Source organism: Pyrus communis, chromosome 9, assembly GCF_041283825.1.
Source record: "Pyrus communis isolate YQ-2024b chromosome 9, ASM4128382v1, whole genome shotgun sequence".
In the NCBI taxonomy this organism is placed as follows: Eukaryota; Viridiplantae; Streptophyta; class Magnoliopsida; order Rosales; family Rosaceae; genus Pyrus; species Pyrus communis.
The window spans coordinates 10921257-10939223 of NC_142573.1; the positions used below are offsets into that span (position 1 = coordinate 10921257).

Below are 17967 nucleotides of genomic sequence, written 5' to 3' on the forward strand. Positions count from 1 at the left end.
AACGAACTATTAAAACAAAGGGAGGAGTGCCGAAGGAAACCACAGGGAGTGTGAAAAATGGATTTTAATTGAGTTGTAATTTGTGTTTGAAGAGAGGATGTGGAAATATTTTCTTGTCCAAGTAAATTTTTAGTAGTTTTGAACTTTTGAGTCATTGTCTAAACGGATTTTAGCAGTTTTGTCAAACTAATAATATGATCTGGCAAGTAAGAAATTAATAGTAAAAAGTATTTTCGAGTCGGTGGAATTATCACAAGTCTACTAGCGATATTAATGACTACTCAACACTCTTTCTTGTTTTTTATTTTTATTTTTATTTTACCAAAACGCTCTTCCTTGTTAGATTCGAAGTTTCTTTTGCCCAAAAAATACCAAAAGATGCTAAAAATTGATATTAGCAATAACTAAATTAGCTAAGAAAATGTGTTACTCTAGTATAAATTAAAACATTACTTAAATCAGTATAAAGTTTTTTTTTTAATAATTTCGAATTACTGTTTGGTTTCGTTTTGTTTAGATGAAGGTTCGACTTTCTTGACTTCACTTATTGAATTTTTTGGGTCAATTCTGTAATTTGCACTATTCACCGTATAGATCGGAATCTAAAACCCCGAAACGGAAGTGTCTGAATCTTCTTCTACGACCGAAATCCGAAAAAGAACCGGAAAAACAGGACGGAAACAGATGAAGCAGGCGGAGCTCACGGCGCTGCTCTGCCTGATATGGGCGGCGACTCTCCTCTATGGCGAGATGTTCGCCTACTGGAGGCCCTCTCTCTCGTCCTGCTCGTGGCCGCAACTCAATCGCATTTCTTCCTCCACAGTCGACCCCGATTATGTCAAAGTGGCAGTCATCACCGACCCACAGCTCATGGACCGGACCTCCCTCCCTCTTCCGCCCAAATCACTCGCTCTCGAATTGGCGCAGTTCTTCACCGACCTGTACATGCGCAGAGCCTTTCTCCAATCTGTACTTCCTCTCCGGCCCGATGTTATTTTCTTCTTAGGTGACTATTTTGATGGCGGTCCTTATCTTTCGGATGAAGAGTAAGTAAGCCCCTGCAAATTTGAAATTTTGAATGCAAAATCTAACTTGGGTTTTTGCTGTTTCAGTAAAATGTGCCATCTTTGTTGATGTCTTAGTAGATTTGATTGCTGCAGCGTTTGATTTGATCTTGAAATTAGCTCCGAATTGTTGGGTTTTCTTTAAAAATTGTTGCTTGACTTGCTAAAGTTTAGGTTCTTTCTTGTTATAATGTTGGATTGGGAGGCTTTTGATGCAACGTGTTTGCTGTATTCTGTGAAATGGCATTGACTTTGTTTGCTTGATTAGGTGGAGCGAATCGTTGAGCCGTCTCAGACATATTTTTTCGCTGAGGTTGCGAGATAGATATTTAAATATCCCAGTTTACTATCTTCCTGGAAACCATGACATTGGCTATGGAAGTCTCCACTCTCGCAAGGCACAGGTATTTTTTTTATGTTGCCATTAAATGGTACCTAAATTTTTTTTCTAGAACTACTCTGAGAGTTATTTGTTTGTCTTGTGCATTGCTTAAAAACACCTATGCATTGTGTCTGTGTATTCGGAAATAAGTATCACACTCGCATACTATTGAAACAAAGATTTAGAGAGGGAGAAGAAGACCATATGTCTGTGACTTTAGTGAGTAATTTTCATAGTGTTATAGAAAAACCATACACGAAAGATAAACAAACATCCTAGAAACTAACCCTCAGAGTCATAATGGCTCAGCAAACATTCAACTATCATTCTAGAAACCATACACGAAAGATCATCAAACATTCAACAAACACTCTCCGTGTTTTCCAAATTCCAAATTGAACACCAGATAGCTGGTTGATGATTTTTTGAGTTTTACCTATTTCTTTCGTAAATTTGGTGTAATAAAATCTTGTCATGGAGCTAATTTTTATTGACATCCATTCGGCAATTTTATTATCTCTTAATCATATATACATGCTTTTTAGCTAAAAAGATTCTTTTATGGTTGTACCAGGCAATTAGACGATATGAAAAGGAATTTGGTAGCAGAAACTATCGGTTTACAGTTGGAAAAGTGGAGTTCATTGCCATTGATGCTCAAACTATTGATGGTATGCATGGAAACAATGTTATGCAGTTATTTTATTTATATTTGTATCCTTTTGCTGTTTTATTCCAGTAAATTTGTGTATTACATAACAATATTATCTTAGCACCGCTACTGTGCATGTGGAAGAAGAAATTGAGAGTAAAACAAGGAATCTTTAGATGACCATGTAATTAACATACTATCCTTGGTTTTCAAATTTTGATTAAAATCACTTGAAATAATAGGGGCTGTATTTGAAACAGCCTATATGACCAAGGACAAAGAGCCCTTTTAATAGCAGCATAGGTGGTACCAGGATGTTTTCTTGAAGAGACTTTCTTGTCATACGGACTCACAAGTTATTTAACTAAAACTTTGAGATAAATAATTTTTGTTCTCTTAATTGGTATCTGTGTGAAAATGCATTTAGTGCATACGTTTGTGTCTGTGGTTATGACCTTTGAAATGGAAAGTCAAAATCATGCTGGATTTCGTTAAATTTTAAATCTCTAATGGGGAATTGGACTGTGCAGCTGCAGCTTCTTTTCTGGATGATTTTGATTACAATAGCATTTGGATGGGTTCATATTGATTGTTATTATTTGTACTGTTTTTCATCAAAAATAATTATCTCATGTATATATCATGCAGGAAATCCTCAAGGAGTTCTTGCTTCCTCTACTCGTGATTTTATCAAGAATGTCTCCATGGGTATATGATATATGCTTATTCTATGTTGTTAACTTTGAACTTTAGTATGTTGAAATTAATTCATCTACTTATTACATTGTTGTAGATGTTCAAGTGTATCCAAGGGTTTTATTGACCCATATTCCATTGTATCGACGGGATTGGACAGATTGTGGCCCCAACCGTAACTCAGAAATTATCAACCAGGTATTGTTTTAACTTTTATGGAGGTAAAACTTAAGCAAAGTATATTTTTGTACATTTAATTAGTAGCATTATACTTTATAGTGCTTTTCACTATATTGTACTGGAATCCGAATTTCAGGTGTCAAGTTTCCTCACAGTATAGATTTTTTTGTTTTTATCTTTTTGTGTTAAAATCTTTAGCGGATTCTGCGATCTGCTGACGGTCAAGAAGTATTGTAAGCTTTTCTCCTCTTGTGTTTTGGGCAATTGAAATCATAAAACTACATTAACTTGCAAGTTTGGTTGGTAGCAATCAAGGATTTGGCTTGACCGTTATTACAATTGTACAGGTATCAGAATTACATTACAGAGGAATCATCAAACTACTTATTGGATTCAATCAAACCGGTTAGTGATCTTTCCTCTCTATGGTGTATCTTGTCTATGAGAGCCCTATTAATTGATTCAGACATGTGACAAAGATCGCAAACTTCCTGGATATGTTGGCACCTTTATGATGAATTATGATTCCCCAATACTTGTCCTTTTGGGAAAAGGTAAAGTGAAGCTCGTTAAGCACTTAACCACTCCGGATAAACTATTTCGACGTGGTCATGACTCTAATACCCATGTGACACATTTATCCTTGTCTCCGAACCACAGACTATTGCAAAGCAACACTATCAGGCCGATGTTATTTGTATCCTATATTGAGTCGTAGTGAGTGATGTGTGTTTCTAGTTTCTACACCTCTGCTTGGCTTATGCATCTTTGCCCATTGACTGTTCAGTGCACATTCAAACTGTAGGATCTACCTTCAACTTGCAATAATAACTTTTAAGTGCCTTTTGTAGGTACTTGTTTTATCCGGTCATGATCATGATCAGTGCCATGTGATCCATAAGTCAAAAAAGGGACCTGTAGGGGAGGTAAGCACCTTATGCGTTGGCATGTATAATTCTTACCAGGGCATGATATATTATTGATAATACCTTTCAGTACACTGTAGGGACAGTAAGTTGGCAGCAGGGAAACTTGTATCCGTCTTTCATGTTATTGTCTACCAGTAATTTTGTACCATCAAATGCATCCAGTTCTGAAGAGGCAATCTTAACTCATTTGTGCTTTCTTCCTATGCAAACACACATTTATTTATGGTAACTCTTCATGTTGATGTGTGTTGATTTATGTGACTAAGCTTTTCAGTTGGCTTTGTTTCTGCCTCTTACCTATCTTTTCTCAAATTTCCAGGTATCTCTCGCTATTTGTTTTTACCCTTGTTTCCCTCCTGCTTTGGCCGTCTAGTGGTGTGAGTGTTTGGCATCATTGTAGTGATTTTATGGGGATTGTAAAACAAGTAATCGGTAACATCAGAAGTAGAACAAAAGAGAAAATTGAAGATCTAAACTGTGAATATGAGATGATTTGGGATGCAGAAGGATCAATGCATCTTGTCAAGAAAGCCTTGGGCACTCCTATTGCACATTCAAGCGAGAGAAACTCAGTTGAAAGGTTTGTTTCTGTGCTACATTTTCATACCCTACTTGTATGCGGCTGTGTATGTACATATTGAGTCCACATCACCTTTTTATTGTCGTATAAGCTATTATGGGGAGCCCCTCATAGTTATTAGTCTTTTGGGAATATTGTGCCAATGCAAGAAGTGCGTTCTTAAGATGGTGAGTGGTGAAATGGTATAGTCATGTGGGGGCCACTGCAGCATCGCTTTGAGCGTTGAAGAAAGTGGACCTAGGATGCCAAGGAGTTGATTGTGAATCTTGATTAGGAGGCAATGAATTCTACAGATAACTTTAGTACCACAGTACTGTTTCTATGTGAGTGTCTGAGTGTGTGCTGAGCATTTTGTTAATTTGTGCGTTAATATACTGTATACGTGAGTATAGGCTGCTCCATTAGTTGCTAGTTATTTTGGAACATAACATGCACGTCATTTTGTTTTACTAGAGATCTATTTTTCCCCCAATAGGACTTCGGCAGTTATTTATATTACTGTTATCTCCATTGATATATATTACGTTTGCTTTACATTCTTTTCTCTTCTAGCAGAGGTAATGCTGTGATGCGGCCCACAGCTAGAAAGAATACTTCCCAGGACATAGAGGCTTCTGTGAATGGAGACACTGATGCTGATTCTGTGGTTGATCCTATGGCAAAATTACTGCCTAGAGCAACCAGATCATGGACAAAGACGATGATCCGAAGATTGGTACGGACACTTCGAATGGTCATGATTATCGCTGCAGTAAATATACCCCTCTATGTGATGTTACTTTTCAAGGATTGGATTGACCAATGACATCATTTGCACATATATTGCGATCTGCATAAACAAAAAAGGAACACCGTGTCAACGTATAGCTCGCATATGGAAGTTCATCAGGTGAATCCTATCGCTTTAATCTGAAAACATCTATGACGGAATCCCATGCTTTTGTACTTTGAGTAGCAGCTGAAAGTGTTCCATTATTGAATGAAGGCGATGTAAACTGGATCAGTATCTTATTTTTCACTATGTTATATAAAGAACCTCAGTCACTTTTATCATCATATCCTTTTGAACAAGTATAGCAAATTTTGGCTGATGGCATGTGGAAATATTAAAACAGTTACGGGCTTCCGGAAGCGGTAGATTAAGCACAAGATTAGTCACACCGAAGTTGGTTTTAAGACACGATTAATGGTTTCAAGTTTGAAAACATGATTGGTGGTAGAGATTTAGATTATAAGGCAGGACAGAAAAATCCTTGTTTCGATTTTCTCTATATATTGTCGGGCATTATTTGATCATTCATTTGATGAATCTACAAAATCCCCCAAACTTGACAGCATATCCATGGTGAGACCACAAGGTTGGATGTGGAATTTGCTGTTTGTAGTGGAATTTCACACCTAGTGTGTGAGAGTGGGGGTGCAATGAGGATGTGGAACTTACTGTGTTTGGTGGATTTCGTACTGATTGTTTTAAGAGAGTGACTTTCCTGCAACCAATTCATCGTTGTCCTGCATCTCTCATCACATGATTAGTCATGTTATGAGAGATACAAAGAGAAACAGAGAGGGCGATGCCTCAGTTGTAGGTAAGTTTTATGTTTTTTTAGAGCCACAGAATCTTTCCTAATCCAATCACAAAGTTAGTCACATTTGAATCCAAAGGACAATCATTGCACAACCCATAATTTCAATCTCGTAATCTTTATTTGGCCAATCCAAGATCTTGGCAACTAGAAATTATTACATATCAAGTGCTCCATTACTCTTTCAACATCCCCTACAAACCCATGAAAATATTTTCTCCCCTAAAACTCCAAAGAAATTAGGGAAAAAGGAAAAAGGGAGAAAAACACAGAAAATTCACACACACACACACACACACACAAAAAAAAAAAAAAAAAAAGGCATACACCAGTTGCAGTAGTAAATATTGACCCTTGAAGCAGCAATGAGTCATTCAAACAGGCCTTTTAGATACAGAGATTCCTCCATGTCATATCAGTGTCCATGCTTTGAAGGTCCGGCTAGTTAAAAACCAAGTCTGTGGGCATAAATTTTAACCTCTCCTTTGCTCCAAAAACCTAAAATTGGGTTGGCCCAAAATTAGGTCAAAAAACTGAGTGGTGGCACTCCAGAGCAAGGAGAAGATAACCCACACAACAATTGAAACCAAACCAGACCAGCAGAAACAAGCATCGTCCATGGAGTAGTGTAGTGTAGGTACAAGGAAAAAAAGTTAAAGTAAGACCGGACGGTGAGGTTGAGTGAGTACTGAGCCCGTCGTACATGCGTGACCTCTCTCTGACAACATGCATGCGAGTTATCATTTGAAGTGATGGATCTCGTAAACATGTTAGAGGAGGAGAAGTCAGGAATGACGGGCTCAGATAATAAGTTTTGTTGGATACGGTGTAAAGAAGAGAAGGAAACTAGCTAGTCATCTCCTTGGATGTACCAGCAAAGGAGCATGGTGGCGCAGCGGCGTAGGATGTAAATACGGGCACGTTGCTCCTTCACCAAGGCAGCGCATTTCCGGCTAAAACCGTTCCCGGTTCGCTTCGAGTGAGCCTTAGCTGTGGCTGATCCACCCTGGTTGCATTGTACTTGAACCATATCCATGACCGATGATGGCAAGGGTAGCTGAAAGATGATGTTTGAAAAGAGAAATAGAAAAAATAATGGAAAAAAATAAAGAAACAAAGCTCAGGAGAGCTTGAGGAGTAGAGTGTAGGGTAAGATGCTGGAAGTATATATACAGTTTTCAAAGCATGGAGTTGACTGAAGTTTGAAGCAAGGAAGTGAACATGGTCAGGCTCGGAAACTGAGGGATATGCATGCCTCAGCAGCATAGTTTTCTATGAAGAAGGGGGAGTGAACGTGGGGTTCAATGTAATAAAAATTTGGAAATTACTTGCATCCACCTTGTTGTTCCCTTGTCATATAATATATTTTAATCGCACAAATATCATAATCTAAACGATTTATTTTCCTAATCATCGTCTAAACATCACCTCCGCATAAAAATTCATATAATTGGAGATCCTTTGATCATTTATATGTGTAAAATAGGTCATGATTTTGGTAATAATTAATATTTTTATGACGAATTGTTTATTTGTTTGAAGTATCTGGATGTTTAAAAGATCACTGATTTGATTATTATTATTATTATTATTTTGTAGATATATCTTTAAATGTTTATTAAGAACTGGATTGTTCGGATTATAATAGTTGTACACTTAAATTACATCAATCACAAAAAGTGTATAAGAAAGTGTATTCGTGTACTGAGTAATTGTCCTAAGAAATTATACATGGACTCGTTTTATTGAAAAAGGTGTTGCTAGCGAAGCTTTAGGCTAGACTTTCCCATTTTATCAATGTTGTAAGATGATTTGAACTATCTACTTTCTATTCCATCTAAATTTTAACTTTGCAAAAAATCAACCAAATAAAAAATTGTTTAACTGTTCAACTAACATTGTTAAAATTTTAGTGTTTAACAAAAAAATGATACATAATTTGTTTATTTATTAGATAATCATTAAACGAGTAAACGATCTCAAAATTATTTAATTTTATGCAAAGATGATAAATGGATGTGACCTAGACAATGGGTACGAATTATGGTGCAACTCTACAAAATGAAAAGAAGAGTAAATAAGGTAAAAGGAAAGAGCCCATGGTATTACTAGCATTTTAAAAGAGAGAAAAAATATGGTGCAACTCTACAAAATGAAAAGAAGAGTAAATAAGGTAAAACGAAAGAGCCCATGGTATTACTAGCATTTTAAAAGAGAAAAAAAACTGTAACGTACATTGGGTGGAGTGTGGGGTTGAAGTGAGTCGTTGAGTAGAAAAGTGGCAAAGGTGGGCATGAAAACTTGAAAAGAGGAGGGTTGCTTAATCAAGACAAGGCAAGAGGGATGTTGTATGGCTCATGGGAACCAGGAACCGACAATCTGACCTCATTTCTGATTTCTCAGGTACGTTGGTTTGGTTGGATTCTAGTATTCTGGTGATCTGCCATTAGTCCTCACAAATCCCAATAGCCTAATAAACTATCAAATTTAATTTAGCTCAAGTGAAGTGACATTCATTATATTAGTTTGCTGAGTAAAGATATTATTATGAATATCGTTACTTGATATAATCAGTTTATTCATGTTATAATATAGAACAATACGTAGCTATTTAAAAATAAGTAGAAATTTCTACTTAAATTTTTTTTAAATTGTTCGATGTTAATTTATAGAACTTCATGTTTATAATCAAAACCGTTCATGTTATAATCGATCCTATAAAGATCGCATATACAAAAAATCAATTAAAACCAAGGTCATTTAGTCATCAAACTATTTAAAAACAAATGAACGGTATTGGTAAAAGCATTACGAACCGTCTATATATTTGCCACAATAAATTTACTAAACGACCTTAGTTTTAATTTGTTTTTTGCAGAGATGATCTTTACAGTGTGATTCATAGTATGAACGGTTCTGATCATAAGTACAAAGTTCTATGATTAAAATACTAAGAGTTTCAAGTAGGAGTTTCTACTCATCTTTGAGTAGCCAAGTATTGTTATATAATATATTGCTTTTAATATTATATCTAAGAGTATAATTTCGTTATTTACAAATACCATTATACGTGGATATGTTCTAATAGCTTGCAATAATTTTTCGATGGGTACATCTGATTGTTCACTAAATTTTATTAACCAAGTACCGGGAACAATATTAGATTGAATTAATTCTGCGTTCACTTTAGTCATATTCTCACTAAGTTATACGGTAACACATAATTTAGTAAACTTTGTAAAAGGATTGTAACTCAATTGATTAAGAGTACGTTTATCTTGTATTTGAGATTTTGAATTTAACTTATTCCTCTCTAATATCGATTGTCATAAAAAATGGTGAACCTCTATGACTAGCATTAGTTTAATTATACATCTTAGGTCAAGGGGGTTAATTATTTTATGGCTAGCTGCATAAGTCGTTGCCTAACTGTTCATCAATGAGGAAATGTGTTTATATATAACATGATCCAATTCAGTCATATGTGTCTATATATAATTATATATAGTGCTGCCAGTTGCATATATGTAAACATCAAGAACATATCCTAGAGGATGCGATATGTGTGGGCTACTGACTAGTAAAAATACATGGGAGGCTTCATGGACTTTGCAATTAAATAAGGTTCAAATAATTTTGAAATGGGAATCATATTTTACAATCGTTTGTTCAGTTGAAGTGACAAATCTTACCTTAATTAGGTGATTTTTTCGATTTGGTATTTGGATTCATATTCTCTCAAAATATCACAATTGGGCAGTTGAGTTAGCTGGCCAATGCAGACAACCCCATCTCTCTATGGATACGTAATGGTAGTTCAACGATCTAGTAAATATATGATGCTCAAGCCTTAAAATATTATGATTCAACTTAAAGTATGTGTATATAGTGTAATTTTGTGTTGTGATACTATGCATCGTGACCCTTAACCAGATTAGGGTTATTGACACCTCACAATTTGTTGAGCAGCTTACTTATCAAATTATTAATATTGCATGACTTATATATGAAATGATTTTGTGGACCTGTTAGTTTTTAGGTAAAGTCTTGTTTTATGAATACTACTCCAAGATCAACTTGAGATAACTTGGATCTCGGAATTTTTCTCTTCAAGCTCTAAGACTTACTCTCCATTGTTGAACAAAGTAAACCCTAATTAACGATAGTCAGGAGGCTCCACATGAAGTATAACTTCATTTTATTTTTTTCATCTTGCATCAATTTGAATGATGTCATCTGAAATTGTGAAGATATTTCAGTGCATTTACCGGAACAAGTGAATACATTTTGGTAGAACACTACCGAAAAAATGGAGCTATTTCGTTTTGGTATATGTACTGATGATGTTTTAAAACAATTTTGATAAGAACTTGTTGAAACACTAATTTGGCAGATTCATGCTGAAAAATTAAAAAAAAAAAATCGTGCTAAAAATTTACGCACTTTCGGTTTAAGCTACGTACTAACTTTGGTAGATTCCTGCTAAAAATTTAAAACATTTTGTTAGCTCTAAGGGTTTTTTTTCAAATTAAGAAACGAATCATGTTGTTGCTTCATAATTAACCTAACTTACTTCGAATCAAATCTACAAGGCTTCGATTTGGTTCACAAATTTGCAGAAAATTCGTACGTTGACTTAACAGATTGTTTGGGCGTATTACAAATAACATGAAAATCTTTAACGAGTTCCCACAAAGATGGAGGAGTAGCTTAGTTTCGAAATTCGATGGAACATGGACGAAGAACAGAAGAAGATCCAATGGGGCTTGACTGTTCCTTTGAGGAACATGCCTTCTTAACTTCGGAAGGGGATATCCCCTTTATCGATCTAATGCCATGGATATTAATCATCCTCATGCAATGTACATCCTAAAGTAGTAAAGCATGTTCCAAGTAACCACCATCCCCAGCCTGTAAACTTAATCTTGTACCAAGACTCGTACACATGAAAATATAATTATGATTAACTAATTAGATTTGTTACTTAAGCACCGTTGTTAATGAGATAGGTTCTTTGTATTCTAGTACAAAGCTGTGTACACTTGAAACAAAATAATCATCAACCTAGCTAATTTAATGGCACCGTAACACAAATTTATATTATCCAAGAAAAGAAAAACATATCGTTCCACCTCATTGAGAGGATGTCTTAGCTTAAGCTAATAGGTTAGATTTTACTCCAAATACAGTACATGAGTTGTACAATTTGAAAATGTCTTTGGCGCTTTAATTAATAATTGCTTGCATTACTTATTTACACAAGGGCGTGTGTGATTAGTTAGTCCCGGTAGCCCTCACACGATGGATTTTTTTTCAAAACGAGGTCCTCTGTAATGTGACATAAAAACTCCTTGTATTGTAATGAAATTTCATAAACCATGACAATCGTTATTGAGTGCCAGTTGATTAAAGATTGTTATTAAAAATAAGATGTTGGAATTTAGGATTATTTTCAATATTTGAAAAAGAAGCACTACTAGAGTGAGTGCCAGTTGATTATCATACCAATAACTTGCTACTAATTAGTGAAATCTTCATTTGGATCATATTTACTTTCAATTTTTGGATTGTTATAGAATAGTACTACACACTCTTGTTAATTTTGGCCATTGATCTTCTTCGATTTATTCGATCCGACAGTCGAAAATTGAGAGGGTTGTGTGAGAAGTAAAAGATCGGTGTGTAGATATTACTGCCCTATTTAGAATAATTAAGGGCATTACTAATTAGGGACAGTTACATTTTGTACCTTTGCCCTTTCAAGCTTGTAACAATTTGGTCCCTAAGTGAGATTTTGGATTCACAAATAATGATTGTTTTGTTTGTATTTTGCGTAAGTTTTAGAAGAAGAATTTTCAGAGTACTTTGCAGAAAAGTGACAGCAAAAGAGCTAAACATTGCAGCTCATTCCTCTTCTATTTATATTAGATTCAAGTAGGGTTTTGGTCCCAACACCACCCTTACACTCACCTGCAATTATTAACTACTGGAAATAAAGACCTCCAGGGCTAGTACAATCTCATTCATCCAAAAGATCTTCAAGGTTCCAGCTAGCTAACTAGTACAATCAGAACCTTACACATGTTTACCAAACCAGCATTTTAAAACTAGCTGTTACAAACTTAATTTAAATTAACTAGTCGTTGATTGCAGATCAAGTAACTATCAGAACCTGAAACTAGTTTAGGATTTAACACCCCGTACCGTGTATTTAAAAAAAAAAATTAAAAAAAAGCCACCCCATATTTAAAATTTCCGAAACCATCATAAAGTTACAAAATGTTACACCAGTCACCGTTCTCTCCACCTGCCAAACTGTCCTATTAATTGCCATTTTCTTATGTGGCACTTAGAATGCCAATTTTTACTTGCATGAATATATTGGTGTTACGTGGGTCATTTTTCATTTTTACCATATTTAATGGATCAAGATCTTTTTGAAAGGTTAGTCTACAATACTCTTAAAAAATTGGTACTGATATCCTTTAATTTGAACTACAATTTTGTATACATGAGCATACATTGATAGTGTAATAAGACAATTGACTAAAAAAAAAAGTAATAAGACTTCCACAAACTTGAACACCAACCTTGTTACAATAATAACGATGTCATTTTTGTTGTTAACTATAACTTTACGATTATTATGTAACTTTGGATTGTAAACTTTGACGATTATAGTTTTCGACTGTCGATTTTCCCTCTAAACTTTCACTTATATTTCGATTTCCCCCTTAAACTTTTCAATTGGAAAATTAAGGACTCAAAACTAAATTTTTTGGCCGATTTCCCCCTGTTGTTAGTTTTTCATTCATTCCATCCAAATTTATGTTCAATGGAAGCATGTGCACAACATGTGAGGGTAGTTTGGTCGCTTTGTTCTTTAAAATAATTGAAAACCCTAGATTTTTAAATTGTCGACGTATGCAAATATGTGTGATTCTATAATTTTTGTGTCTGAAGGTCTAGCAAAGTTACAATTTTGTCCTCAAAGTAGAGTCACGTGGTGTGCACAGTGCACATGATAAGAGTTAACGTTAATTTGGCTGGAATCTATGGAAAGCTAAGTGAAAGTTCAGAGAGAAATCAACAGTTTACCTTATAGTTTATTACTTTTCTTGTAAGTTAAATGTTGAATGTTAAAATCATGTTGTAACATCATTGAATGTGAATGTAAAAAATCTAAAATTGAATAACAATGGGTCCGCATTCCATGACTTCTAGTAATAATATTATTAAAACAAAGAATACTAGTAATAATTTTTATTAAACGTTAAATGTTAAAATAATATTGTCATGAGTCTATCGTACTGTATAAGTAAAACGTAAAAAAACTGAGTGCTACTTAAAGAAAAAAATAAGTAATTTGACCGTCAAATGATGAAAGAGTCAAAAGATTCATAGGTTACTTTTTGTCCTTATTAAGTGACAAGGACCAATGGCTAATTGACTCCAAACTAGATGGGTCCAAAATGTAATTACCCCTATTAATTAACAACAGTTTAGAAAGGATAAACCCTCGTTTCCATTCAGAATTTCACCCAATGAAGCAAAGCCGGTCCATTTGATCGAGCTCAATCCCAATATGCAAAGCATTTGTAGCCTGTTGCCAAGTAACATACTTCTGCCTCCGTCCCGAAATAGCCCATTACCGGAAAACAGCATTCCCCTTCATACTGAATGCTATCCGGTGGGTTTGGTTTATGCTCAATACTCACCTACAATTATTTGTTTATTTATTTATTTATTATTATTATTTTGATCCATCTTGATAACAAAGTCAACTCTTTTGATGGTTGTGGTTAGAGGTGGTACATTAACTCATTTAATTGTTTAATGAATACTCGTTAAGACCTGTTTAGTTTGATATCACCATCATATAAAGGTGAGATGGATAGTGATGATGATGGTGTGAAACGAAATCAAACCAGATGAGTCTTAATGGGTATCTATTAACAACTCAATGAGTTAATTTTGATAAACCATGTCAGCAGCAGTCCAATCCACATTAGCAATCCAGTCAGCCAAACTTGATAACAGCAACACCATTTCCCGCGTATAACATTCAAACCTGCAAGTAGAGTTTGGATAAACATCAACCTCTTCTCTGTCAAGTCTGTTGCATAGTTTTGATCATGTTAATTATCCAATATGTTTATCTTGTAAATGTTTTGATATAGGAGATAAATCTCCTTGTAACTGAATACCTTGTAATCTCTACAAATGGAATACGTTGGCATCACTCATGATTAACTGAGTTGAGCCTACAAACTGCACTGTGTTCAAGCTTTCTTATTTTCCAAGTTGATATCTTTTAAATTTGACTGCTCTAGTTGTGGTAATGAAATGTTTCTCTGGTTCGTAATTCTATGAAGATTTAAGGGTAAAAACTGATTTCGTATCCCATGCGATCTTGTACCCTAGATATTTTCATGTTTTCTTCATTGAATTATACGGTCTTCATTGGACGTCCATAAATAATTTACAATGCAAATCTGAGAGAGATACAGCATGTGCATGCTGAATCTGAAGCCACGTTATTATTCAAAACCCTACTACTCCCATGCATGTTAATATTTCAATTTGGGTTTTTTTATTCACACCCGACGATTTGATGAAACACCACACAGTCAAAATTTCTCCCTACAGTTTCAGCTTTACCCTTCCTCTGGTTGAATCCACCCCACTTCCCCAAAACAAATAATCTCACACCCACCCACCCACCCCCACCCTTAATTTTCCGGTGACTGATCCATTCATTCTGCTCAGAACACAATTGAAATTTCATGGAGTTGGCTATACAATTTATAATTCCAAACAATCTATCACAAGAATGATGGAAAGGGATCTTTAACAACTTTCTAGGCTGCATTTTCATCAGTAATCGCAGTAGCCCACAATTCTACATCAAATGCCAAACAAAAAGCATAACTATGAAAAAGGAAACTGTGAGATATACTAACTTACAGTTATAGAATTAATAAGTTTGTCCAAAGTTAGAGGGTGTAGTCAAACTTGGATTTGAAAGGATTTTAAAAGATTTTAAAAGATTTTAAAATCCTAGTGTAATCAACCAACAGATTTTAATGGATTTTTAGAATCCATGTAAATTTAGGTGTAGTCAATGGAGATTTTAATAGCCAGTTTTAAAGTCCATCCAAATCTAGATGTATTCAAAAATTAAAGATTTTGTAGGATTTCATTAAGTTGTGGATTTTGTGGGATTTGAGAGGTGTTGTAAACTGAAATAGAAAAGAAACGAAGTTACCCAAAAAATGTAGAAGCTTTGAGTGGTGAATGATTCTTGGGATGAGTCGGGACTAAGTCGCTCTCTTTAAGACGTTTCGTGGCTCTGCCCAAAGTGTGCAAGCAGTTCACAAATATCACGTCGTCCCCAGGATAAAACAACCCAGAACCTTCTTCTTCTGATAAAGTTCTTCCTTACACAATGGAAGAACCTTCGAACTCACACCCTCTCAATATGTTGCTTTTTAAATCAATATTTGTAAAACTTTTTTTTTCTCATCTTTTTTTTTTTATGTGCCATCTACCTATATATGTGTGTGTGTGCGTGTGTGTGTGTGTGTGTGTGTATATATATATATAAGTAGACATTGTGGGGTGTACGAACGTAAGAAATCAAGGGAGTTAATGGGGATTTATGGGGTGCAAAATTGTCTGCAATCAAATGCAAAACCGTAGGGAATCAAATGCAAAACTGTCTACAATCAAAGGTTGATAACAATTTATGTTTTATGTTTAATGTTTGTAATAAACCAAAATGTAAATATATTTAAAATATTTACATAAAAACATAAATGCTCCAACAAGAGGTGTTAAAGAAATCAACCCCATCTCATTGAAGGACCTACACAAATCTAGAATAAAGAATTCTAGAAAATTCACTAAGGTTGGTTAGCTAGATTATCCAAGTTGGAGTAGTCCTTTGTAGAAATGACTAGAATGTTGTTTCTTAAGTTGGGGGAAGAGTCTAGAAGAATGGTGAGGTTTCCACCAACATGCAAGATTAGTGTAGATAATTCTAACTTAGGAAGTTTGAGGAATTATCTAGATAGCTCTGGTATGATGTTTCCATGCTTCTCCAAGGTTCCATCCATGCCTATAAAAGGAGAAGGCATCCACACCATTTGTATCAACAACCAACCAATCAATTAAGAAGACGAAGTGAGAGTGAGAAGTAGGAGTAGTCTTGTGAGGAGTGTGAGTGGTCTAGAGTTTGTCTCTAGAAAAAGTGTGTCATAGCTTCAAAGAGTGTCCTTAAGAGTTTGTGTGTTGTAATATTTTGTGTGTATAATTCAAGTAATTTGTTTACTTGTGTTGTCTCTCCAACACTTGTGTTAGAGTTGTGTACTCTAAGTTTTTCCTCAACAAGAGGAAGAAGTATATATAACCAAAACCAAATAGAATCCCACCTCACACCATAGGATTTCAAATCCAGAGACCTAGTTGAACGACTCCTCTTCTTCTCATTGCCAGCCACTTTCTTTGCTTTATCTTCCTTCATTTTTGCAATTTTTTCTTCAATTTTTGTTGTTGGGTTGTATCATTTAATGCGATTTTTCTTCAATTTTTTTGTTGCCAGGTCGCAATTTTTTCTTCATGTCTGCAATTTATTTGTTGCTGCTGGGCTCCTGCTAATTGTTGTTGTTTGTGCGGCATGGGTTCAAGTGTTGAGATCATGTCTGCTTTTGTACCATGAATGAATTTGCTTCATTAATAAATATTAAAAGTACTCCTGGATAACTAAATCAAGCCCTTGTATACCTGAATACATAAGGTGACAACGAAAAGGATAAGAATAAAGTGAGGGAGGAAGTAGGATTGGAAAGGGGTGCTGGGGATCTTTGAGAAGTTTGGTTTATGTGATAATTTTGACTTTTTTTTCGGCTCCAAGGGATGCAGCTCCAGAGTATAAACAACTTTATTTGATTACATTTATGACCTAAATACATTTATCATCATTTGATTTATTTGATGGTTAAGATTCAACGCTACAAAATCTTTCAAAATTCATAGAAATCTGTTTTACGAATCTTCTCAAATCTTCCAAAATCTATATGAATTTTTTATAGAAATCTATATAATCCCATGAAATCCATCACGTATCAAAATCTATTAAAATCCTCTCAAATTCAAGTTTGACTACACCCCCTTAATGATTTTTTTTTTTTTCTCAGACTCTGTGAATCAATATCTTGAGAGGACACATCTATAAATTGGTAATTTAAGTTAAGTCTCATGTGGCGTGGGCGAGTAGTGCCGTAACTGTAACTAAGAGTGAATAAGAAGGGAAATTAAGTCTTGTGGTTAAGAGAGACCGAGATCGAATGGAGTCACATGGCGACGGTGACGGTGTGGTAGTCGGTACGTGTGGGATTTTCTGTTTGTGGAGGTGAGGTGGAATTGTAAGAAATTTTTTTTGAATGTGAAGTGTTTTCAACGAAGAGTTTTTATCACAAATGATTCTTTAAATTGACTCTCACCATTAAGATGATCTTTGAAATTAAAAATTAATCAATGTAGTTTCTGAAAATAAGTGTCGCAAATCAATGTGGTCATTCCGTCACAATTCTATTAAAAATTATGTTAAGTGCTGATGTGATACATAAATGGATCTCACAAGATTTACGGGTTTTTATTACAAATGGTCCCTAAAATTGACTCACACCATCAATATGGTCCCTGAAATTGAAAATCAATCAATGTAGTCTTTGAAAATAGGTATCGCAAATTAATATGATCATTCTACTATAATTCTGTAAAAAAAAAAAAAAAAAAATTGTTATGTGCTAATATGGGTTTAATAATTAATTTAAAAAGTTGTCTAAATACCTTTTAGCGCAATGGAATTTTTTTTTCTTATAGTAGGGCCTACTCCAA

The 17967-nt window shown here is 34.8% G+C and overlaps 1 protein-coding gene across 3 annotated transcripts; it reads left to right on the plus strand.

The window, feature by feature from the left end:
- Nucleotides 1-43: 43 nt before the first annotated feature.
- On the plus strand, nt 44-5539 carry LOC137739618 (Calcineurin-like metallo-phosphoesterase superfamily protein). 3 transcript variants are annotated; one of them, XM_068479249.2, is made up of 11 exons: nt 44-1046; nt 1333-1468; nt 2021-2117; nt 2747-2806; nt 2892-2992; nt 3173-3207; nt 3322-3379; nt 3826-3900; nt 3971-4128; nt 4223-4483; nt 5039-5539. In XM_068479249.2, the coding sequence occupies exons 1-11, from the start codon at nt 685-687 to the stop codon at nt 5286-5288; spliced, it is 1593 nt and encodes a 530-aa protein (XP_068335350.2). In that variant the 5' UTR covers nt 44-684; the 3' UTR covers nt 5289-5539. The 3 variants fall into 3 exon arrangements, 2 of the variants coding, with proteins under 2 accessions (XP_068335350.2, XP_068335349.2); XR_015966455.1 differs by having other exon boundaries at nt 470-1046; nt 4223-4806; nt 5036-5539; XM_068479248.2 differs by having other exon boundaries at nt 470-1046; nt 5036-5539.
- The last annotated feature ends 12428 nt before the right edge of the window (nt 5540-17967 follow it).

Bases quoted from the DNA above. Each gene is read 5' to 3' on its own strand.
- LOC137739618 (XM_068479248.2), top strand. From the start codon at position 685: ATGAAGCAGGCGGAGCTCACGGCGCTGCTCTGCCTGATATGGGCGGCG. The intron at 2,118-2,746 runs GTATGCATGGAA...TATATCATGCAG, and splicing joins TGATGCTCAAACTATTGATG to GAAATCCTCAAGGAGTTCTT. The intron at 3,901-3,970 runs GTAAGCACCTTA...AATACCTTTCAG, and splicing joins AAAAGGGACCTGTAGGGGAG to TACACTGTAGGGACAGTAAG.